This window comes from Nyctereutes procyonoides, unplaced genomic scaffold (genome assembly GCF_905146905.1).
Source record: "Nyctereutes procyonoides isolate TBG_1078 unplaced genomic scaffold, NYPRO_anot_genome, whole genome shotgun sequence".
Classification (NCBI taxonomy): domain Eukaryota; kingdom Metazoa; phylum Chordata; class Mammalia; order Carnivora; family Canidae; genus Nyctereutes; species Nyctereutes procyonoides.
In genome coordinates, this window is record NW_026575145.1 from 13,975,768 (window position 1) to 14,001,777 (window position 26,010).

General features: G+C 37.8%; 1 protein-coding gene across 2 annotated transcripts in view; it reads right to left on the reverse strand.

Moving 5' to 3' along the window:
- The window catches only part of NPAS3 (neuronal PAS domain protein 3), an 841,608-nt gene that overhangs the window by 418,245 nt on the left and 397,353 nt on the right, over window positions 1-26,010 (reverse strand). The window contains exon 3 of one of the 2 annotated variants that reach the window (XM_055309019.1): window positions 19,301-19,383. In XM_055309019.1, the coding sequence (XP_055164994.1) occupies window positions 19,301-19,383 (83 nt within the window). The remainder of the gene's footprint in view (window positions 1-19,300; window positions 19,384-26,010) is intronic. The other variant, XM_055309018.1, reaches the window with a different exon arrangement.

Below are 26,010 nucleotides of genomic sequence, written 5' to 3' on the forward strand. Positions count from 1 at the left end.
AGATCTCATTCTCTTACCCACGGCCTTAGACCACAGTCTCCATATCGGATTGTCTGGGTTTAAATTTCAGCTCTACTATTTGCTATCTCTATGAATTTGAATAAGATACTTAACTTTTCTAAGCTTTAGTTTCCCAATCTGTAAAGAAGAGTACAACTGTTTTTTCTAAAACATCACTCAGCTCTGTCTCCACTGCAATCTCATGATCACCTTCTAGTTGAAGCCTCATCATCTTTGCCTGAAACTATCCCAACCACTCCTGGTTGTTCCCCCTTCCCATATGTTCTTTTTCCTCCCCCCATTCACCTCCCATGAAGATCCCAATTATACTCAGAGAGTTCAGGGTTAAGTCCAAACTCTTCGCCCTGGCATTTGGTTTCAACTTAACATTCTGACTAGACTCCTCTCCTGATCGTCTTTTATGCACCATGCTGAAGTCACTACGTGAACTGAAGAAGGAAGACCTTTTATTAATATCTCTCAAGTTTAACTCTGGACTGGCACAAAATAAACAATAAGTCCTTTTGGAATCAAAATGAATAGAATGCCAATACTAAATTTATATAAACCCCATTCGTTTTCCCCACAGAACCCCTTCCTACATCTTTGCAAAGCTCTGAACACCTGGACATGCCACTCTTATCATCTGGAGGGTCTTCCTACCCTTCTGACTTGGTAGAAACACACTCACCCACCAAGTCCTGCTCAAGGATCACACAACCTGTGGTACCTTCTCTAATTCTCAATGAAGAATTCAAGCCTTTTCCCTCAGGGCTTCCTTCACTTTTTGAGTCTTTCATACCTCTAGGTCTAGTCCTCAAAAATTTTATCACAATTACTTATTTTTCTATCTATCTCCTTAGCCTGACTTGGAGAAATCCATGTAAACAAGGACCATAACTGTTTCTTGGTATTTGTATCTAATTGCAAACCCCAGTATTCAATAATTACATAAATACGTATGTGTTGAATTAGTATGTAGATTAGTGACAAACCAACTACCATTTTGATAAGAGGCCCTTGTGATAGGGGACCCACCACAACACCAGCCCTTTACTCCGGGGACTTTGGGAGACCACCTTTCCATAGCTCTCCCCTTCTTCTCCTGCAGTGCCTGTAGAACTTAGGGACAAATGCTGGCAGCCCCTAGACCATTAACCTCCTGCATCTGGATGCCTGAGCTGAGGAAAGACAGGCACCTTCTTTGATGGCCTTCTGGAATACATCTAATATCCCAGGAGAATCTCCATTTTTAGTTATAACCTGACCATTACCAGCCATGTAAGCCAGAAAAAAAGGATCATCAAATGCTGTGGCTGGGGATAGCAGCACAGAAATTCTTCTCAGTCAAGTTCCAGGCTTCTGAATTTTGCCAGTGTGTGGAGTAGAACTGTAGGAGGGGATATCTTTTTCTTCAGTCAGGTCAAGTACTACCCTAAGCACCCAAACCCAAATATTCAGGCTGCCTTCATGGAAGCTTAGCTAGCCATTCTCTTTGAGGACAGGATGTTCCAGGCTATACAATCCTGAGGTAGCTAAAAAGGATCATTACTCATCTAATGTTGGATAGACCAACCTCTGAGTAGGAAAGGTGCATAAATATGTATGAGCCTCTGAGTTGTAGCAAACTAAAGATTATAAAGCCAAGGTCTCTCTTTTGGCTTGCTAGGCATGTCATTTGAGGTCCTGGTTCCATGTTGCTTTCTTTATCTCGACATAAATGCTCCAATGCTAAGATCAAAGGACCAAATCATGGGGACCAAATCAAGCCTAACTGCATACACTAGATCAACAGGCATACCACAGACATGTGGTGTCTCAAGACTCAAGAGTGACAAAATACATTTAAGAATGATGGCACCTGGGTGGCTCAGTCAGTTAAGCACCTGACTCTTGATTTTGGCTCAGGTCATGATCTCAGGGTCATGGAATCAAGCTCTGTGCCAAGCCCCACATTGGGCTCTGCACTTAGCAGAGTCTGCTTGTCCCTCTCTCTCTCTGCTCTTGCCCCAACTTTCACCCTCTCTCTCTCTCAAATAAATAAAATCTTAAAAAAAAGAATAATCTAAAGTGTTATAAGTGCTAAAAGAGCATATTTTCTTCACTAAAACATCTAATTGCAAAAGAAAAATTAGAATATAGTTATTTATACATAGCATGTAAAGATGCTCTCCAGATTCCTATTAATGTCAATCGCTATTGTATATCACCTGCAAAATCTGTGTACTTCTCTAATGCGTCTAAAACTTAGTAAATGGTTCATAACTGCAAAGTTATAATAATAAAATAGAAGCACAGCAATTTAACAAAAGTCCCCAAAACTACTGATAAATAGGTTATCTATATAAAGACAAATTAAAAAGAACAACATAAATCATTCTTTTCTCCCATACCTATCCAGTTATCTATAAGGAATTGATGGTTTTAATAAAGGTAGAAGGTTACATAAACAAATGGCTGAAATTGAAAGTAAAGATATAAATTGGCCCCCAATGCCTAACTCTTGCCTATTGGTTATTCTCAATAACTTGAGATAGCAGGAGGTAAAAACTACCCTTTTCTCTTTTTAAGGATGATTCTGGAGAATGCAAAAGATGAAAAGGTGACTTGCTTATGCTGAGTCACTTAGCTTGCTCTTAGGGTAATTATGATGAGATTTTAAAAAAAGTACTTACTGTAAGGCAAAAACTAATGTTTTCTGGACTTGAGTCTTTTCACACAAAAGAGGAGAAAGCCATATACTGTCACTATTAGATTTGTTAACCATTTTTCTATGATAGAATACAGACAACAATTCCCATGCACTAATTTAAATCATTGTCCTAAATCATTTGATACTAATTTTCCTTGAGCACTATTATACTGGTCAAAAAAATCATAATTATATATGTGCTCATATATGCACACAGACTGATCTCTGTGTATATGTTCTTCACCATCACCACATTCCTCCAAAGATGGCCATTTGGAAATGACTCATGGGTGCTTAAAACCTATCACTCAAAGAGCCCAGGTTGGTCCTCTAAATTAGATATCATAAGGTGAACATCACTGCTTTTGACAGCTGTCTTAGCAGAGACCCAGACATATAGTTGTGCCTCTGCTTGCTCATGCCATGGTAGCTGTGTCAATTTGGACGCTGACTGCTGGCATAACCTGAGCAGATGCAGAACCCATATGTGCAACTCCAGATAAAATTTCCAAAGCACTGGCATCTGGAAGTCAGCTTTTCTTTCCTGGCCCCACAGCTGAATGTTCTGCTAGACCTGATTGTTTCTCTGCTGGGGGTCAGTCTGCTACCACCCTGTTGTGTTCACTGGCACTTCCTAGACTGTGGTGTGTTTGAAAACAATAAGCTAGATAATCACCTCACACTGCAGCACCCTGGGAATTTACCTATTTTATCAGCTTTTATATGTAAGGCTTATCAAGGGACATCTGAAAAATATTGGTGCTATTTCCTTATTTTTAAAAGTAAAAAAAAAAAAAAAACCAGCCTCCAAAGATCAGAAACAGAGGGTACAGTGTCTAAAACGGGTATAGGAAACCTTGTATTTCTGTACATCAGGTTTCCAACAGAGAAAATTAGCATGAGAAGAAAATGTACTATGGCAGATACATTCATGTCAGTGTTTCTCTGATTCTGTGGCAGCTTCCCCACAGCACTAGAACAGCTGTGTGGTACAGGTATCTACCCTGAAAAAAAGCAAAGGAGGGTCTTTATCTACACATCACTTCTCTTCACTTGCTCCTTTGCAAATGAGCCACTGGATGAATGTTTCCTTCCAGGTGGGTGTTACAAAATGAGAAAAAGAGATGCTTCCCAAGTGTGAATCATCACAGATTAAAAATTCTAAAGCCTTCCTCCAGGGAGAAAGAATAGCTTGATAATAAATTGACAATGACGTGTCCTCCTGCTCATCTGTGCCAGCTTTCCCAAAGCAAAGACCCTCCCTTTCTCTGCAGACCAAACCTGCTCCTTCTTCAAGGGATGAACAGAGTCTCCATCCTGATCCCCTAGTGTGTGGTCCATGCCTCGGCGAGGAAGAACAGAAAAATGAGCATTGTTTGACTGTTACGAACTTCGTCAATTAAAAATCTGGGTGATAGATGCAAATGTGCTACATATACTGATATTTCTGAGAGGAACATAAAATTAAGATTTAAATAAATACTGTACGATGATATTGCTTTTTTAAATGCACATAGAGACTTTAAAATAATGCTGGCCGCTGACTTCAGATTCAAATGATTTAATCTCAGACTAAGTTAAAATCTTAAAATCTGTATATTTTGTAAAAATTGAATTAAAATACAGAATTAAAATGCACACCACAAGGTTTTGTTTCTTTTATATCCTAAGGTGAATGCTTTCATTTAATAATGACACTAAACCACTTTTATCAATGCCTATATATTGGTTAAAAGGAACCTGTGCTACCAACCATGTCACATGAAATAACTTATATTTGGTGTTTTAGACTTAGTTTATAAGGCACAAAAACTCTCCATCATGCCTATTTTACACACACAAACAGTACACAATGAAGGCAAACACAGCCAAGCACTCCCTCAGTGATAACATTTGGATCTCAAAGTTTATTTATTATTTTTTAATACTCTGCAGAACAGCTGGCATTTTTTATTCCCAATATTGTCTTCTGGCAGAATGATTCATGTAAATAAAGTAGCAGATTATAACATGCTGGGAAAAGAAACATTTAGAAGGTTAAGTTTTTCCAGTTCTGAAAAACTCAAAAGTAAAAATCACCCCTGGGTATTTGAGAAATGTAGAAGAGCTGACCGGTCCTTTAGGAAGTTTGAATACCTATTCCTCTGTTTAGTATTCTTCCTAAGTGCAATCATGCAGAGCCTTTAGAAGGAATTGTCCACTCTTTCAAAGGGGTTTGACTTGGGCACAGTTAATCATCACTGTGATAAAGCAATTAAAGGTATTCATAATTAGGACTAAACCAAATGTAAGTAATCAGAAAATTGAGGGGAAAATGACATTATGATGAGACTGTGTTTTCTTTAATGACCTCTTGGCTGAGAAGGACAATCTCACATTGGTGCTCAGGGACGTGGGTACATAATGCATTAACCCTACTAAGAGCCCAGCATGTAAATGTCTTCTTCAAGTGACAGCAATACACCTTGGAATCATTTAGTATCACTGGCTTCTTAATAACACTGCCCCAAACATAAGAAGCAATTAATTATCAATGGGCTAGAAGGTACACACATTGTTTATAAAAATTCCAGTCAGTCTACAAACATATTGAGCACCTACTGAGTGCACAATACAGTATTAGATGAACAAGACATGATTCCCATTTACAAGCTGCTTACCATCTAGTAGGAGATACAAGACACATATACCAACATTTTAGAATGTTTTTCCAAAAATCCACATGGGTACACTCGTGTTTATATAAATGGAGAATTTTTAAGTATATGAATGATAGCTGGCCCCGAAACTGGTATTCCTTTTCCTAAGTTTTAATTGTAAATGCAGTCATGGGAATTTCAGATCCTGTTTCCAGACCTGTACCCATTATTCCAGCTTAGAAAACAGAAATGTATTATTAATTCTTTGTGAGAAGAAAAAACACCTAAATATTCTCCATAGAGGTACTTGCTGTGTCTTACATACAGCAAGCTGTCTATGAATACTTGCTCAATATGAATATATCAAGGATCTGTATTTTTCCTGATTTGGACGACACTTAAGAGGCTAGTTATATATGTTTCCCAAGTGTTCTATGTATTCTGTGTTTTAAAAAATAATGCACTGCGATCTTAGTGGCAAAACCTGTCCCCTCATCCCCATCTCCAATCATAATAATTCAGAACAATCTCCAAGGATCAAGGAAATACAATCTAATAATTCAGATATTGATCAAATTAAATAATATCATCTCCCTTTAGATGAATGCTATGAGTTAATGATCTTAAGGTGAAGACAGATGTCAGAGGCAAAACCAAGATTTTTTTTTTTAACTAAATGGATTTTAAACAGTTATTTTCAACGGATGTGACTAAGGGAGAAAATGCAGCATGTAGAAACCAGAAGAGTTCTCCCTCCCACTTCTATTTTCATGTTAAGCATGGCACTCTTTGGAGAGAAATGACTTCGTGCTTTTTAAAGTTTCTGAGGTTTTTCTGAAAATCAGGCTAAACTCTTCCAACATAGTTGCATGAGATTCTATTAGACACAGCTTTGTTGATGTGGCCTGAAATGATTCAGCTCGTCTTCTAGCCTCTGCAGGCTGTCCCAAGTCTCCATTTCTGTTAATGACCTATTGCTTCTGTCTGATTCAATACAGCCCACTGGCTATGGAAATGGCAAGTCTCAGCAGGAGACAACAAAATGGTCAGCAAACAGGGCTGAGCCATGTCATTTTCCTCAAATACTTTCCCAGGAATGAAATGACAAGCTTTAAAATGTTGTCTTCTGCTCAGGGCAAATATTTCTTTATTAAACAAAAGTACGTGTCCTCTAGTTTCCATTCAAACCAGAGCTTAAAGTATGTCACTTGAAAAACTTCAACAGTAAAATGATTTAATACCTAATATTCCCCTTATAATTCCTGACTCTCTCTCTCTCTCTCTCTCTCTCTCTCTCTCTCTCTCTCGTCCGCTTCAGGGTTCCAGTACCAGCTGTGCCCATCACTAAAAGCTGTGGGTCCTTACCAAGTCACTTTACCACTCTGAACTTCAGTTTCTTCACCCTTAAATGGGAATGATAACAGTACCTCATCAAAAGATGGGCCAGGGAGCAACTGGCTCAGGGAGTGTCTTGCAACACGGTAAGTATCAATAAATGTGTGCTAATACATACTATTATTCCCCCAAGCTTTGCATAGTTCTCTATTGAAAATCTGCATCCATCCAAATTACTTTGTGCTTGGGTCCAATTTTAACCACTCAATTTTAGGGAATCCACAAGGTACTCTGCTTTCCAATGTTCTTAATACAACGAGTCTTTTCCATACAAAGTTTCCATTCTTACTTAAATGAAACCCTTCAGATACTCTACATTGAAGACACTGTAACAGCAGCAACAGAGGCATCCCACTAATTTCAGTATAGGACACGTCCTGAGAAGGGATTGTTTTATTTCAGACTTAAATATTTCCCCAGTATAAACTACTTAACTATATCATAGCTTTCAAGTAAAGCCAGGTTAAATAATTATCAATTAGTTACCAGTCTGTCACATATTGTTTAGTAACCCTTCCAGTACTGTGAATTGTTTGATAACAATCCAATTCCTTCTAAAAAATTAGTAATAATACAGCTTAGCCATGAATCCACTGAAACTCATCATGCAGCCAAGATAACTAGTCCCAACTCAAAGGGGCAGGCCTGGGTACTTTATATTTAGAAAGACCCAACAATGTCTTCCAGAAGATTAAATGCTGTCTAAATTCTGGATTGGGCTTTTACATTCAGTCCACCTAAATGTGATCTCAAGAGAGGATACAGTTGATCTTACTATGCATTATTAAATAGTTACTGAGTTTTATCTCCTATGTGACTACAATTCTAAAAGTATAATTTAAAATGTCATTGAACTATCCTTATGGATTAAAGATGCAATTAAAATAGTCATTGATATTATCATTTGCCTTTGTATTTATGTAGAACTCATAGACTTCCCACTTAGAAAAAAAGAAATTTCTGTTTCTTTAGGTCAATTCTACCCTGGTCTAATCTCCACACCAGACTAAATTTACTAAAACACTGTATCACCCTAAAATGAAGTAGGAGAGTGGATTATTGCAGAGGGCATTTTTCTGGTGGCCTAAAGGGTCACCTGCATTTTTTATATCTTTAGAAATAAGGGAAACAGCTGCTCTGACCTGACAATTCCTGCAGCAGTTATCTGGCCTCATGGGAATTTGACTAGGCTCTTCTGTGTGGGTAATCCAACCATACACATTTTATTCATCCAGGGATAATAAATATTTATAATAATTTCACTAATTCACCCAAATGCTCCCCCCCCCCTTTCCCCGACAGAGGCAAAAGAACACCGTATGGCTTTTTCTTCTTAGGCAGGGTTCTATTCTGATGTCACAAAATAACACAGTCTCATGGATTCCTTACCTTATAATCCTCAATCATCAGATTCTGAATTGGCAAGTGTCTGGGAATTAACATTCACAAGACACTAGCAGACCTAATAAAAACAGCAGGAGTCTTGGTGACCTGGAGCATCTGACCCAGCTCCTGGGCCGGCCCGCAGGTGTGCGCCTGCCTGCAGGAGAGAGAGAACAGAGCCCAGCAGTAATCCCTGCATTCTCTAGCAGGACCCCTATGGTATCTTCCTATTCCTGGTACCTATAGATTTTGCTTACTGAAGTCTTTTAATAGATACAGTATTACTCGAGGCTGGCTCAGAAAAAGAAAACCACTTGCCAACGTGTATCAGCCACAATGTGCTATGTAATTTCCCTCTTGAAATCAGCTGTTCCTTCTACAACTGTTTTCAAAAGATGAGGATCACAATTTCATCTCGGCTGATTTACAGATAATCGAATGTACAAAGGGAAACAGAACATCTGATAGTGGGAATTATTTGGTTTTTATTTACTTCATTTTTTGAGGCTGTATTTTTTGACTTTTCAACATTTCTTCCTTTGTTTTTTTTTAATTTTTTTTTTTACTCTGCAATTAACAGGAGGTATTTGACCACATACACGTGCACACACAAAGAGGGACAACTACTTATGGAAGATTCTTCTGTAATAGTCTTTTGGTCTTCAAAAAGCTACTGAAGTAGACTACAGATGTGACATTATTGTATAATAATGTTCAATTATGTGTTCAATTTAGCTCTTATTGTATTTAGAGATTTTTTAATATCTTAAACTAATTTTGATTCAATTCTTCTGAGCCAGACTTTCCCCAAGTGTTTTTGCAGAATCCCAGTGTTCCAAGATGCTCACAAGTGTCTGCAAATCAGCTGAGTTTAGGAAATGAAGCACATCACCCCCACCACTCCCATCTCACCCCCGTAAATCTTTCCTCAAACCCAAAAGCTCACAGAATCCAAAAGGCTTGTGAGATTCTGGATATTCAGATAAGAAAGCAACCTTGGCCATATTGACTGTGTTTTGGTTCCATGGGAAATGATAATCAGCTGGTGTCTCTCTATTCTGTTATTCATAGCTGATGCTGGTAGCAAGAATATAATGTTTACTACCGCGAGGGACTGTTCTAAAGCCTGAAAGAACACTGTAATATGGCCCAGATCTGCAGATATCTACATGCATCAGGAAATTATTCATATTCATATTTGACACATAACCCTAAGATTTGCTTAGACCTCTGTCCACTTTGAAAATTGAAAGTATAATTATCCTTCTGTTCCAGTGTAATCTCCAAATAACATGGCAACTCGTAGCGCCTTGGAAAGAATGGAAGATATGCCTCCATACCTTGGAAGCAATCTTTCTATCAGCAGGCTCTACACAAAAACTGCCCAACCACAATATTGCTCTTCTCCTTCCTCCCAGACCTCTACCATATGGGACCACGTGAGAGAACATCTATGTCTTAGTGAGGCCAAGACCCTCAAAAACTCCCACGGGCAGCCTGGGTGGCTTCAGCCCAGGGCGTGGTCCTGGAGACTTGGGATCGAGTCCCACGTCGGGCTCCCTGAATGGAGCTTGCTTCTCCCTCTGCCTGTGTCTCTGCCTCTCTTTCTCTCTGTGTCTCTCATGAATAAATAAAATCTTAAAAAAAAAAACTCCCACAGACATGAACACCAGACTTAAGAAAAGGGGTATGGGTAGTTGGGTGAAGGGGGCGAAGTGTTTAACTATAAGTCTGTAGTCCCAGAAGTGCTCATTGACCAGCCCCAAGCTAGGGAATGAGATTCCCACCTATTGCTCCAGGGTGCAGCTCTATCCCATGGGGCCAACTTTTGTTGAACACTCACTAATGCACCAGGCACTGTATGAAGTATCTCATCTCATTCTTACAGCAGTGTAGGAGGTAAAGAATCACTACTATATCGATCTGGTGTTGAGAAAACTGCGGCTTTGGGAGTATAAATAAATTGTCAAAAATAAATAAATAAATAAATAAATAAATAAATAAATAAATAGTCCATATCTACATAATAAAGATCAGGGATTCAAAGCCAGGTATAACTGATTCCAAAGCCTCTAATCTGAGCTACACTGAACTGTGTTAGTCTGTTCTGTTCTCAGTCTTCCCAACTCTTACTGGCAATGCTGAGAGACAAAACCGTGGCCCATCTTTGTACGTCATTATTTTCTCCACTCTCTGATGCAAATGAGGCAACTCAGTAAATATTTGCTGAATTGAAGCCTAGTATTTTTAGATTTAGTGTCTCATTCTCCTGAATCCTGGCTATCTCAGATAATCTGGGGGCTAGAAAGCCCTCACTATTAGCACTAGTTCTAGCCACATGGCCAAAACCTCCAGCTTTCCTCCACAATAATGGTTACCTCAAACCCTTCCCCTTCCCTCCTGTACTCCTCTCATACTACTTGTCTGGGAACGATGCCATATATCTCTATTCTGCAAATCAAAGTTACTAACGGATATGAAAACCCAAAGGGATATGTATGTACCTGCCACTCAGATACACCTACCATCATGAAAATCCTTTCAGGAAGTTCTCTCTCCTGCTCTAGATGTGGAAAGGTGTCCTCTCTGGCATTACAGAGGACAGATTTTGGGCAACATGTGTGAAAAGAACCCTATGTACCCTTCAATGTCTCCTTGACATAATTTGTAGCAATGGATGATGACTGCCTTTACCTTCTAGTTCTTCTGGACTTCTGACTGGCTGTTTATTCCCACTTTTCTAAACAAGGAGACTGTACAGTATGATGAGAAGAATAATGGCATATCCCATTTTGCTCCAAAGGAAATGCTGATTCTAGAGTTGTTTTATAAACTCTACTTTTTCTAGATGCTTGGGGTTGCTAAACAGATTGTTCTGGTAACTCCTTTGGTTGCTCTGAGAACAATTTTTTCACTCTCAAGGTGAAAGTATATTCTTAACGCCAAATTTAAAATTTTTATTTTGAACCAGTTAGTATATACTACCAAATATAGATATCATTTATATAAACAGATAATTGATGCTGTGTTCAATGAAAATATTTATCTTGCTTTTAGCCTGTTTAGCTCCTGTATTCTGATTCTGGTAATGATACCAATAAGCATCAACATTTTTCCTCAGAACCTGGGGCATTATTCTGGACTACCCAACATATAGATAAATAAATACTAGCAGACACTTAAACACATTCTATGTATCAGTTTTTGGACTAAGCACTTTTAACTATACTATCTCAATCCTCACAACATGCCTGTCAGGAAAAAATTTACTACTGTTTTCTCTACTTTAAAGATGAGGAAATGGAAGCTTAGAGAAGGCAAGAGACCGTTCTAGGTCTACACAGTTACTAAGTTGGCAAATTAGGATGTGAACTCAAGTTAGCTGGATGCCAAAATAGAATAATAGAAGAATCTGCAATAGAAGAATCTGTCCTACTCTGCTCTGCATCTAGGGGATGTAGATATAAACTGTCCTGGGAACATAGAGGTGAGGTGAAGGAAGTCCTAGCTCTGGGGTTAACTGTAATTTTGCTAAGAACCTTTTCTTTTTGCTCATTCATTTATTCACCAGGTATTTCTTGAGCACCTATTATATGAAGGACTGGAGTTTTAGACTTGGAATATTCTAGTATAAGCACTTTTTCTGGCCCTCCTCTGAAGAATACAGGAAGCTTCTACTGTGGTTAGTGGGATTTGACCTTTTCAGAGAAAAGTTGTATGACTTATTTTTCCAAAGTGTGGCAAATCAATAGCCCTAATGTTTCCTACATTTATATACATATACATATATATGATGAAGTAAAGGAGCAATGATTTTTTAAAGGACAGGTTTTAAACTTTCACAACCATAAAATATTTTCTTATGCTCAATCATGAATATGATTTTTTATGATTTGTTCATTTTTAATAATAAATTACCTTTTCCTGTAAAATGCAATGCTAAGGCAATACAGTATTGTGAAATAATAGTTTGGCCATCAACCTCTGTGTGCTTCAGTTTTTCAATTTTGAGGATAGAGATATTGATAAAACACACATTCTTTGGTTAATGTGAAGACCAGTGAGCTAATCCTTGGCAAACCACACTGAAATTCTCCAATGAAACCAATTTCCTAAGGATAAAACATTAATCTAGATAGAAAATACAGGCAAGGGTCAGAGCGATGGTTGCTTCATCACAGCCCAGCAACTTCAATGACACACACATTGCAGGTAGGAGACACAGCTGACTCTTCTAATACACAGTTGCCAAATAAGATAAAGGACAGACACATCTCTTTTATAAACCCTTTTTCAAAAGTTATGATTCCATTCATAGATGTATTTCCATTTAAACTCAGGTCAGTTTCTAATAGAAGTTGTGAATTAACTTCCAACATTAAAAACATTTTCCTATCAATGCTGATATACTTTTTTGAGGTAAGGAAGTGAGACAGGTGAACAATAGAGTGAAGAAATTTCTACTTCTCTTTCTTTTCTTTTTAAATAAAAACACTGTAAACCTTACTTCCAATTGTTTTACAGCTCAATTGATAAGGTGTGTTCCTTTTTTTTTTGTTCAAGAAAATTTAAAAGCAACTAATTTAAATATGCAAAATTATCTTGAGTTGTTCATACAAGTGAACTTAAAAGCCGTGCAACACAGGAAAATTAAGTAATTATGCCTCCAAGTTATTTACTGCAATTAAGCTCATTTATCATATGCAAATTAGTGCAAACTGGTCTCATTAGTTACTAAATTACTCAATATGAGCTGAACAATGTAGCACTCCAGTTTGTAATGAAAAATCCCTGTAGAGGCAAGCAGTATCAATTAAGCTAATTTGCATATGCAAATATATTCACTAACTTTCTCTTTTTCTATATTTAGTTTTACATTTTCTTACCATTCTGGATCATAGGGAGACTATAGGGTCGCTCACCTTTTTGTCCTTCCTCTATCACAGCTAAAGAATACCTCTATTATTTGAAGTTACTACATTTTATTTTAGCACTGATATCCAGCAGGATGCCACTTTGCTAGCAAGGGCCACCAGGAGTACGAATATGTAAGTTTCTAGAGCTACTCGTTTCTTTTATAAGTTCCAATGAACTAATAAATAAGGGTGAAATTCCAATTCATCAATAAAATAGACAAGAAACTTGAATGTCGCCACTCTCTTTCAGAGAAGTCTTTTAAAAACACTGCCATCAGATATAAAATGGATGTTGTCTTGGCTAGGCAGCACCTTAAATAAAATAATTTGGATCTCATGCTAGTCGGCTTTGGAGCTGTTTCAGGTATTATTCACTTTGCTTTGTCTAGATGTTTGAATTGCACTCATCAATCTATCATTTTTCTCTTGCTGATTCAAGGAGATGCTGATAACAATCAATATACTTGGCATTATCTCTAACCTCAACATTGTTCTAAGTAGCTTCCTCTGTCTATAAAGCTCATCTACTTCCTCTAAAGAATCTTTTTCTTAGTCTTCTACGATTGAATGGGTCTCAGACACTGGAGCAGGACTATGACTAGAAATACTGAAAAATAACAAATATAAAATGTCACAAGATAGTATTTGTTTTCCTTATTACATCAACTACACATTTTAAAATATTTCTGGTAGGGAACTCATACATTTTTCTCTAACAATAATTCTACAGGACCAAAATAGTATGCAAACAAACTAGTCAGGGTTCCAGGACATATCTCTAACCAATCTGCAAAATGTGGTTAATAATGGAAACAGAAATTGCACAGTAAATCTTCTGATTTTTTTTTAATTTTTATTTATTTATGATAGTCACAGAGAGAGAGAGGGAGAGAGGCAGAGACACAGGCAGAGGGAGAAGCTGGCTCCATGCACCAGGAGCCCAACGTGGGATTCGATCCTGGGTCTCCAGGATCACGCCCTGGGCCAAAGGCAGGCGCCAAACCGCTGCGCCACCGAGGGATCCCTTCTGATTTTTTCTTAAGATTTTATTTACTTATTCATGAGAGACAGAGACAGAGAGAGAGAGAGGGAGAGAGAGGGAGAGAGAGAGAGAGAGAGAGAGAGAGAGAGAGAGAGAGGCAGAGATACAGGCAGAAAGAGAAACAGGCTCCATGCAGGGAGCCCAATGTGGGACTCGATCCTGGGACTCCAGGATCACACCCTGAGCCAAAGGCAGGCATTCAACTGCTGAGCCACCCAGATGTCCATGATTTTTTTTCCAAATCTGATCCCAAACAGCTTTCTTTAAAATGTAGGTCCTTCTTTTACTTGAGATAGGACTTTACTCTGTATTCTATGGCTGAAGTGTTGAAGGAAAGAAAAGCCTCAGGATGAAAATCTGACATTTCATTGAGAAATGGTGTCATCCGCCTCACCCACACAAATCTTTTTTTTTTTTTTTGAGATTTTATTTATTTATTCTTGAGAGACACACAGAGAGAGGCAGAGACACAAGCAGAGGGAGAAGCAGGCCCCATGCAGGGAGCCTGATGTGGGACTCGATCCTAGGACTCCAGGATCACACCCTGGGCGGAAGGCAGGTGCTAAACCGCTGAGCCACCCAGGGATCCCAGTACCCAAACAAATCTGACAGCCTTGCCTATCAAACAGGAAAATAGCTACATCTGAGTTCCCTTCTTCCCCACCATTTTAGGTAGATACATACTTAATAATTAAACTGATCTAAGGTAATGGTCCTATCTATGTCTTTTCCAAGATGGTTGTTCTACCAATAAATGAGCCTTGGCAAAAACATCTCCTTAGTGTTGCTGGGGGAAGATAGGCAGTCACAGAACCATTGTGTCCAGCCTTTTCTGATCAACTCCAAGTCAACCAAACTCAAGTATTATAATCCTACAATGTTTTTGATGGTTCTCCTTTGCTCACCCTCAAAGGGTCTGCCCACCAGAGTCTTCTGCAGTTTGGGGTTTAAATGTTTTAAGAGCAATGCAAAATTTCTTAATGCCCAGAAATAATGCAGGGACAATGACACAGAGGAAGGTTCGTGCAATTCAGCCAAGTACAAAATGACATGTGGATACCATGTTTCTGCCATTATCTCCCTTTCAGGTATTTCTTAACGAATATTCTTTTTATTCTCCCCAGACAACTTACACAACAAAACATGTGGGTGCTTATTATGATTATATTCATCTAGCTCATAAAATATCACTTATTTTAATATCAACAACTATTTATGGATAAAGACCATCCTTCAATCACTTTATAAGCATGTAAGAGTTTTGAGTACTGATATGTATTACACAATGCCAGTAATATAACATATCCATATTGGTAGTTCACCATAATTCTCTGACAATGATTACAAACATAAACCTTAAAAATCTTCCATATACCAGGTCTGATTTTATCATTTTGTTTTAACACCTGTGAGGTGAGTAAAGCAGCATTGCTATGGAGTATGCAAAAACAATACTGCAATTTTATGTAACAATTATGTAAGCATTATTTACAGAAAGAAAAAAAAAACCTAAAACCTTCTGCTAAGGGCATGCAAATAATTAAATCACTCCATTCATAAATCTGCACCTAAGGGAAAGTCATTCTACTAGTTAATTTTATGAGTTACGAAGATGATATTTGTTTCTATTTTGTGTTTCATTAACTTTGATAAGCAAAATATGAATATTTGATCTGGTGTCTAAGTTGGGAAAGTAAAAGTAACTATCACTCGTATTTTTTGGTATTAAGGACATCATGACATGGGAACAATGCCCTAAGAGAGCTTTCAAAGCAGGAGCCAAATTAACGGTTAGTCACATATTCTATATTCAGGAAAGACCCCACATAATGACCTGAAGTTCTTGGATTTTTTTCTTGGCTTGTTACAAAAAGCACAATTTTTAATCCTGACCCCTTGCCCATCTGCTCCTCATCTGATTAATAGAAGTCGAAGAATAATAAAGTGAACTAAAATGCCATGACTCAATCTCAATGCATGTACCTCACCAGCAGTTGAAAGGCTGGTATCACTTGAACCCTCAACTCTCCTGCAGAAGATACCTCTGGCTTGAAATTCATGCCTGAAACAGCTACAAGTTCACTGGGGCTACAGTACTCATCAAGGTCATTACAGGAGCTTCCATGGGAATGATGTGACTGACTGGTAGCCCCAGAGCTGCACAGGGCACAGCCCAGCCAATGACCTTGCCTATAAACACTAGTATTAGATCATTAAATTGGAAAATTATTTTGAAATAGTTGAATTTATATTGATAGAATCACCATTAAGTTAAATGTTCCCCATCTTAGCCGAAAAGAAGTCAAATTTTAAAGGATATGCCAAACTTTTTATATACTCCTTAGAGAATACATAGCTAATAAGATATATATATATAAATATATTATATATATATATATAATATATATATATATCAGAAACACATATTGTAGTCCCCAGAATGGATGAAGCAGAAATTAAGGAGTCTATCTTAATCCTACTCCCTGAACTCTCTACACCAAGGGGTCCTTCGCCCACTCTCCCATGAAACATCACTGGAGACACAGGGAGGGAAGCAGAGCATTTGGTTCAGGCAACTCACAAGCAGTTTTTCAGCCCCATCATGGTATTCAGAACTGACCTCTACCTTATCTTCCAAGTTCTACTGTTCCCATGCCTACCTTGTTGATGACACAGGTTTTTATAAGATATTTGCAAGTAAAGGAAGGGGAGGAGGGTGGGAAGAAAGAATTGGTCCCTGTCCTCGTGACCAGATTGCACTTTGAACCCTTATGAAGGAAAATATGGAAACCATCCTATGCTTGCAGACCACTGAGATTGCTGAATGTGCAATTGCTGAATATTGCAGCAAGGGTCTATGGCTTGGCTCAAGAATCCCCTGAAAACTAAGAGAGTTCAGAGAAGGCTCTTCTTGTTACTACCACTTTCTAACCCCTTCCTGTCCACAATTCCAATATTTCATTTAGAGGAATATACACAGCTCTTCCCATGCTACAACTACAGGTATTAGAATCAAGTGATAAATTCTTTCTACAACAATTTCAAAATTACCTAGTACAACCATACTTGAAGGTCTGATTTTCTTGAACGCATCCCTACCAAGACACCTATACTTCCCTTTAGAGACAAAGGCTTTGAACATACTCTGAATGTGAACGGCTCTATTTAGTTTTCTTGAATAAATATGATATATATATTTTTTTATCTCTTTCTCTCCTTTGCACTCTGAAGCTGCATAGGATGTATCTAATCCCTTTTTCACATGATGTCTTTAAATATAGAAAAAAGACATTAACATCCCTTTCAAATCATGTTTTCCAAACTAAACTTTACCAAACCTTTCGTCGTCTCCTCACATAACATGATTTCTAGTTCCCACACCAGTCTGGTTATTCTATTCTGAATGATATCCAGTTGTCCGTGTTTCTCTTAAAGTGTGTTGGGTTAAGTTGGGTATGACCAGTTTCAGGAATGGAAGAGCTCAGCAGCCTCATTCTAGATCCCCCATTCTCTCAATGATGCCAACTGCTGAACTGACATTTGGAATAGCATATACTCTATTTACATTAAGCTTATGTTCAAGTCAAACTCCTAAGTTTTATGTTTTAAATTAGTTTTAAATTCTTGCAGCTCCTTAGTCACCCTTCCTTGAGAACTCTGGACTCAAATTTCAGAATGAATTGACAGGATAATAATCTGAGGCTACTGTGTGGACCATTTCTTTCACTGAATAAGTAAGTCTTATGCACTGACTGCTTCAGAATATAAACAGGAGTCATCCTGAATCACATCAGAATCTGTCAATATATACGGTATGGCTCATACAAAACTTATAAAGGAGATTCTGAACAGAGTGTGTACAGGAAAAAAAGGAAATACAAATTTGAGGATCTAGGAAGAAATATCCTTTTTGTATCTCTGAAACTAATCTACTGCAAAATCTACTGTAACTCAAAATGTTGTGCACATGATAGAATAGCAAATCCCAAGGTGTACTTCAATAAACATCAGTTAAATAGGAACTTAACAGACATTAGTGATCAAAAATAAACCAAGGAAGGCTTTTCAGGGCCCTAAATTTGTAAATGTGAACTGTGACATCTCAGATCTAATGAAACATCAAAATTATCTCAAAAGGCTGTTAAAAATCATAAATTTCTGGATCTCACCCTGAAGATTCTTATTTAGTAAGAATGAATCCTCAAACAAGTGTTTCAGAAGATTCTGATGCTGCCAGCCAATGAGCCACCTCAGAGAATCACTGGGATTTGACCACAGAGAATTTGATGCTAACAGTTTTTCAGGGTATACATTGTCAGAAATAATATGCTAGATCCACTGACAAGCATAACCAACTTTTCCAAATAAGCTAACTATCCCAAACATATGTTTCTCTAATTCCCTATTTAAAATAAAACTAAAATACTAAAATAAACTAAAACTATGACATAGTTAAAAAATAAAAACATGCGAGCTGCGGCCATGTCAACATTCATCCTGGAAGCAGAAACGATGCAGAACAATTATCCCTAGATATGTCAAAGTCATAGTAAAGTCTTAAGGGAAAATTGTTTTGAGTCAGCGAGATGCAGAGTTTGGGATGAATCTTACCTAGGACTAAAAATGACTGCAGTTCCAATCTAGTAACCCTCGCATTTACTTGTCATGGAATTCATTGGCAAAATCAATTATTATTATTTGTCTTAAAAATATACTTTACCTAAAAATATACTTTAAATTTTCATTCTGAGAAAGCTTGTAATTTGGAGAGGCAAATGTTAAGATTGAAAGCGCTTATGAATACAAACTCAAGCAAAGAACAACTGAAATTTGGCAACACATAAAAATGTCACATTACTGTCACAACAAAATTTTGCTCTTCCAAAAACAATATATAGCTCCAAAGACACACACATATATCCACTTACAAATGCAGCACACACACAATCATTCTGGGAACAGCCAGCTACTATACATTGCACATCAACTGAATAGTGCAATTTATCTCAATTATTACAGCACAAACAATACTTGCCCTCCCTTTCTCATTAATATTCTCTCAAGGGATGGCTTTCTAAAAAGAAAAAAATAAATTCATAAGAATTTCATAATTCCAAGATAAAACAACAGTCATGCACATAGCTGATATCTAAGACTATTTTTTTTAAATAAAGACTAAACACATGAATTTTTCTTAGTAAAATGTAAGCAAGCTTCTTTCGCTTTTAGTTACCTGCAAAATGTGACTTCCCAAGTGTGCTTCAAATACTTCAATGGCCAGTGCACTGGGACTTCTCCTTCGTGGAGCACCTATAACTTATTAAAAAACAAAGAAGAAAAAGGAAGAAAGAAAAAAAAAAGAAGAAAACAAATTAAGTTGGAGCTCTAATTCACACCTTGAACTTCATTTCCCACTAACTATATCACCAGGTGGTTACTATATCAAAGAGCTCTGAAAGAAACACAGCCCAGTGTTAATTTTGATTTTGAGTGGCCTGAGCAAAAGCAGAGACCAGACTAAAATTTCAACTCAGAATATTAATTTCTGCAAACGGTAACAACCACATCTAGACTTTTTCACTTTTACATTTTGGACTGTTTTTCCTACACTGGAGCAAAATGATGAATCTTTACATTTCTTTAAAATAAATTAGCAAACTGTTTTTCTTAAAACATAAAGGATTGTTTTTGTAAAGCATACATAATACTGCCTGCCCACCTTCTCCCCCAGCACCTCCCCCTACCCCGGCCCCAACCCTCCAGGATCTAAACCTTTCATATCTTCTAGGCTAGGAAAAAGCAAACAGGACATTTTTTTTAAATGTTCTAATGCAATAACTTTATCACAATTTAATAAGCATAACATGTCGGATAAGAGATTCTCATTAATGACTGTTTGCACTAGTGTTAAGTGTCTCAGGATGGCTGGATTTCATATTTACTGAACACTCATGTGTAACTATTCCTACAGGAACTGCAAGAAGCCCAGGTGGACTCTCGCCTAGCATGTGCCTCACCTTGGAAGTGGAAGTGACTGTTGTCTTATCCAAATTCTCTGGTTCTCCTCCTAACTTACATTCTGTTGTTCCCTACTTGGCAGACCCTACCTGTGTTGTCTACAGATCCCTACACTCAAGGAGCCTCCACTAATCCTTAACAAAAGTGAGCTTAATGCAGGATATTTGTGGGTTCCAGGATCAAGGTTCTTTCCTTTACTAATTTTCTTTTGCATGAGGTCACCATTTGCTTTCAAATCTGTCCTGGGTATTTTTTTCATTTTTTAGAAAAAGTCCTCAAACATAAGTATCTGCTTTACGGTAATTCCTGGAAGGAAATATTTAGATCTGTTCCTTATTTCCAACAAGTAAATTCCTCAAATTTTCCTGTTCTTGAAAATTTTATTATAAACCTCTACCTTCCTCGAACCTACACACTATGAATTGAAATAAAACCAAAGCCCCACTAGCTAAAAAAAACACTTTTAGCTAGTTGACAAGAAAACTCTAGCAAAATGCTGCTGGGATAATTCTGCTTCATTGCAGTTACTAAGTCAGTCAGTTGGATCCATAGCTTAGTAGGGATTATAATATAAATGTACTTATGATTATTGTGCTGTGCAGAAGTAGGCAGTTTACCCCAGCAATTGTGAGTTAGTGTCTGCAATGTCTGAAAGGCACTTTGAAAATAGCATGAGTGTTAAGTATCATTATGACTGGCAAGAGGAAATAAAAGGGGCATTTTTTTCAATGGGAAAATTTATAAAATATAATTGAAGAGTGATTATTATCACAGAATATTCCAGCTGGAAGGGATCTTAGAAATCTCTATTCTAACTTCCTCATTTGCTTCAGAAGCAAAACACACAATAATTTTAAAATAGAAAAATCAGTTTTCTATCCTAACATTAATCCTTACTATAAGTATAGACTTGAGATTCTTAAAAATTTAATATTCAGATATATTTAAGACACTACTACTGTGTGTATGTGCACATTTCTGATTAATTTCCTATTCTAACATGCACATTACTCCCTTCAAAACTCCTTTGGCATTTTTGATAATGCAGCTGTCTTGCTGAATACTGTTTTCAGTTTCTAGAGTGTTAATTGCACATTATGGTAGCTTGGTGTGAATGATCCCACATGAATAAAATCTGCAGTCTTTTTTTTTTTTTTTAAGATTGTTGTGGGGGAGCTTCTGGGAGGGAGAGAGGTGGGGGTTTATAAACTTCAAAAGTGTCCACTCTCTTTTTGAGGCAGTAATGAGGATCCAGAAAGCTCCTTATTAATAATAGTTCATAATTTGTGGGCATTTCAGGACTTCCAATCATCAAGTTCAATATAAACCATTGCACTTCACAGAAGAAATGGACTGGTTTTAGAGAATGTAGACTAGTCTACAAAATGCTGGATTATGAAGAGGCCAGGAGAGCACAGCTCCCAGCCTATAGAGGACCCAAAAACATCACAGCAAACATAAGGAGCATTTTATTTACCAGGAGGCCCAAGAGACATGCTCCAGTAACAACAGATGGCAGCCCAACTGCCTTTTGGAAGCATAGGAACGTTGACTTCAGTGGGGGTGCTGCGAGGTTATTCAAGCCTGGCCAGTGATGGCCTTTTTTTTTTTTTCCTGCATTTTCTTCACTTAGGGCTCAGGCTATTCTCTAAGTAAATGCTGCAAATGCAGAAATAATTGGGAATCTTATTTAAAAATTTTGTCAGCAGGGGTATCCCACACATCTTCATCAGGTGTTACATTCATGAGTCCTACCTACCTGCACAGTTATTCTTTGTTTCTCAGATCCTCCAGAAATCGGAATGTGCATCCCAGTACATGCTAGCATCACACACAAGTGTCTTGTAAGTGGTTTCATACGATTCTATTCAATGGCATTTTTATAGCACTGGAACTTCTCTTGATTTATATGTTTTGCACTTATGCAGGTGATGTGGGGCTGTAATGACAGTTCCTAATTTTACAGCCAACATAAATATGTTAAACAGGAGCCCATTATGCCCCTGGTAGAAGCCCAGCTCTGACTCCGGCATTATTGGTAACGAATAGATGTTAAATATGCAGTTCTTGTTTTGTACTTTTTATCCTATCGCATCTGGGGAACTGAGACAATCATTTGGTAACTCAGGAACAATGCAAATAGAGTTATTTTGTTCCTCTGTGTTAATCTCATTTTGCTAATAGAGTATCATTAATGCCTATGAAAAACTAAAGAGGTGTTTCTTTTATGAAGTCCATCATTTTCAGAAAAGTAACACACTGCTTATGAAGTATTCTCAGATTTTTGTGTTTTGGAAGTCAACAGTTTCTGAAACCATTTAGTAGTGCAGACAAATGTACACTTACTGATGGATGGGTCACTGTTTCATCTCATCTACTGCCATAATTTCATCTATTTGTTCGTTCTATTAAAAGATACTACCTTTTGAAATGTAAAGAACACTAATTAAATTAACTGAACAAAACCGAAAAACAACATGTTGTTAAATAAATGGAACATGTAATCCCTTATCTGTGAAGAATATGTCCCTAACTCATGGACACTGACAGTGAGATGTGAGAATTGTGTAAGTTGAAAAACTATTAAAAGAAAAAAAAATACAATAATTCGACTTCAAAATTGATTCAGCATTTACTAAGTACAAACTTGATGCTGAAAATTGCTAACTGCGTAGGTAGTTACTGTGGGGAACCTACAATTACTGTAGGTTACTTGCATTATGAAACCTAATAAACGGTCCAGAAGAAAATTTTAAGCAATTCAAAATAAAACTAGATCTAGCATATAATTATCAACAAACACCAGCAACACTCATGTTTTGCCAGGATTAAAAACAAAACACCTAGAATTTTAAGAGACTTTAAGTGGAAGAAATTCATAGGGAGAAGGATTTTTAACAAACCAGCCAAAGAAATTCTGATTGTTTCCGAAATCTAGAATGATACAATGAGGCATCAGAACTGTGAATCTGACTTTTTCCCTCATTAAAAAATGGAAGACACAGAAGGAAACCACAAACTAGAAATACACATCTGAAACATTAGTTTTGTCCCTCAACAATATCGGCAATAATATTCCAATATTGACTCGAGTACCTTGCAAGGTAGTCTCTGGGAATTAATTCAGTGCGGTAAAAGACAATCCCTCTTTTGGGAAATACACCACACACCCCCAGTCATATTCCTAACCAGTGCTTGTCACCTTCGGGGATACACAATCGCCAGGAAGGCTGAGGATTAGCGCTCAGTGGGAGTTTGACCTATTCAGCCAAAAGGTCAGCTTGCCACAGAAGAACCCATTACAAAACAGAAACAGGACAGCTCAGTGGACACACATAATGAAAGGGGTAAAAGTCACGGGCCCTACTTGCCTTGTGTCCTGCATCGCCCTTTTCCCTCATAACTAACTCTTCCCACCCCCATTTCCAGAGAAGGTGGAGCCACCCCAGCTCCTCACCAACTGCAGTTCACAAGCGGAAGGTAAGCCACAGGCAGGAGAGAGAAAGAGCCTTGATATTTAAGAGATTTGAAAAAGAGATTCAAAGTGAAGAGGAGTAGGACACTGCGAGGCAGGGTTTCCAAAGGACTGTTTTATTAGGGAAAAGTAGCCATTGGCAAGTAGAGGAGGCCATTTTAGAGATCTTTTCTCACCCGGCCCCCCTCTGGGGGGAGTAATATGGCAGGATGGGTAAGTAAACGCAGCCTCAAAGTTCTGCAGGTAGTAGTTCAAGAATGGAATCAACCACCTAATAAAAAGGCAAGCTTTATGGCTGCCCTCTGAACTCATCCTTCAAGAGGCAAGGCTCCGTTCCCACACTGATGTGGGGGGTGGGGAGGACGAAAGGGCATGTTTAATGGAATACTGGACATCACTCCCTGGGCTTTAGCACTTGGGGTAAGCAAAGTCAGGGTCTGGGAAAGAATGGAGAATAGAATGCTTAATGAATCTTTCCATGGCTACGGAAGAAAAGAAAAGGGATTTCCCTTGAAGAATCTCAATTAGCCTCCCTCACTGTAGAGCAAGGGAAGCCAGGAAGGGTTTTTCCAGGAAGGAGCCTCCGAAGTTTATAAGGAGAGGGTATGTGCCTTGTGTGTCCCTATCAGAATAAAAATGTCTATGTTTTCATGTCATATGGGACCAAATCTTCATTCTGAAACCGGTCCACATAGCTCTGCCTACTGCTCATAGTCACAATTTGCATCTTTCAACTGTAAACCCCTCACTGGTTCTGCAAGACTTAGACAGTGGGGGAATTTCAGATTGCGAGGGACAGGAGATACTGGAAGAAGTAGAGCTTGGTACCAACTTCACCAGTACAGCAGTGCTGTCACTGAAATTCTGTTGTCCCTACCATATGTGGAGTTCCCATACAATTCATCATGTAAATATCTGAAAACAAATGCTAACAATGCTTTTTCAATGTACCATCACAAATATTAGTTGGCTATTTAAAATATAGATGACCAAAAGAGGAGAAATGGGGACAAGCACTGTTCATGGGGCATGTGAATGATTAACGATAAATATAAGAAAGAAAACCTCCTCTATTCAGGAATGGTACACTTTGGATTCATTTTAAAATTCCTATTTAGCCATTTTTAAACACCACAAAATATATCTGTATAATTCATATCCCAGACCCCAGGAACGCATTATATATATTACCAATTTAGACAAAAAAAGAGGTATTTAATCCAGCAAAATAACTGAAACTCTAAGAAGTCTTTTTTTTTCCTAAGAAGTCTTATGCTGATTTAAAAATTCTTTGATGCAACACATATATAAATTTCTCCCACAATTTAAGTATGGATTGAATGCATTAGCCAAAAGCATTAGAAATGATATGACTGTGAAAGTATTAATACATACAAATGAATTACTTAATTTGGGGAAAAGAAACCATGTCTGCTTTTCTCAAAAAAAAAAAAAAAAAAAAAAGAAAGGAAGGAAGGAAGAAAGCAAGCAAGCAAGCCTATCTATATAGCTTCAACTAGGAAGAACTAAGGGAAAAGCATACAACATTCCATAAATGTGTTTAGTCTGGCATTTGTGCATCATGCACTTCTTATCTTCTGAAGAACTAAATACTGGCCATATGATTTTTGAAGACATTTCTTTATGGATTTTCTACATCAAAATGGCAAAGTCATCTAAAAGGGAAAAAGCGCCCAAGCATTACTGTATGTAATAAGTCTGGACAAGGCTTTTGTGCATTCGGTCAGCAACAAGTTGCAGGGACTTCTTTCATTCCAATATTTCCTTTCCAAAACTCACTTTGCCCATGCTGCCTTCCTTTTCCTTGAAGAAAATGAGAGTTTCTAGCTACCAAAGCAGGGATTTCTCCATCTGTAGCTGGGGAGAAGGAATACTAGCCTTTCTGACAAGCTGCTAGTTATTATAGGAACTATTATAATGTCCTTAATATGGGCTATGATAAAGGGTGATTAGCATTCTTCATGAGAGGACCCAAACTTCCCCTAGACAATGACATTCTTCAGACAGTGGGTGAAGCTGTTCCTTGGAGTGACAAGCACCTGAGGGAATGACGGAGCTCTGACAGCCAATGTGTCCTGGAAAGAAACCTCAGGAAGATGCAGGCATGATCCACAGCCTGGGTGGGGTACATAAGGGGAATCCTTAAGAGATGCCAGAAGGCTTTGGCAGAGAAGAGCACGGTATCAGACCGGACAACGGATGAGGATATGCTTGTTACAAATCCTATCAGGACTTTCTAAAAAGGGAAGGTGTTACTTGATGATTCCAATTTTACTTCCTTAATCATGTCAAAATAACAATGTATATAAAAAGGTGCACTTTTAAAGGACCAAAGTCCAGCAATAACTTACAAGACACCTAAGTCATCTCGGAGTATGTTTCTTGGCTTCAACAACTTGCTACAGGTCTTGCTTTAGGATGCAAAGTTG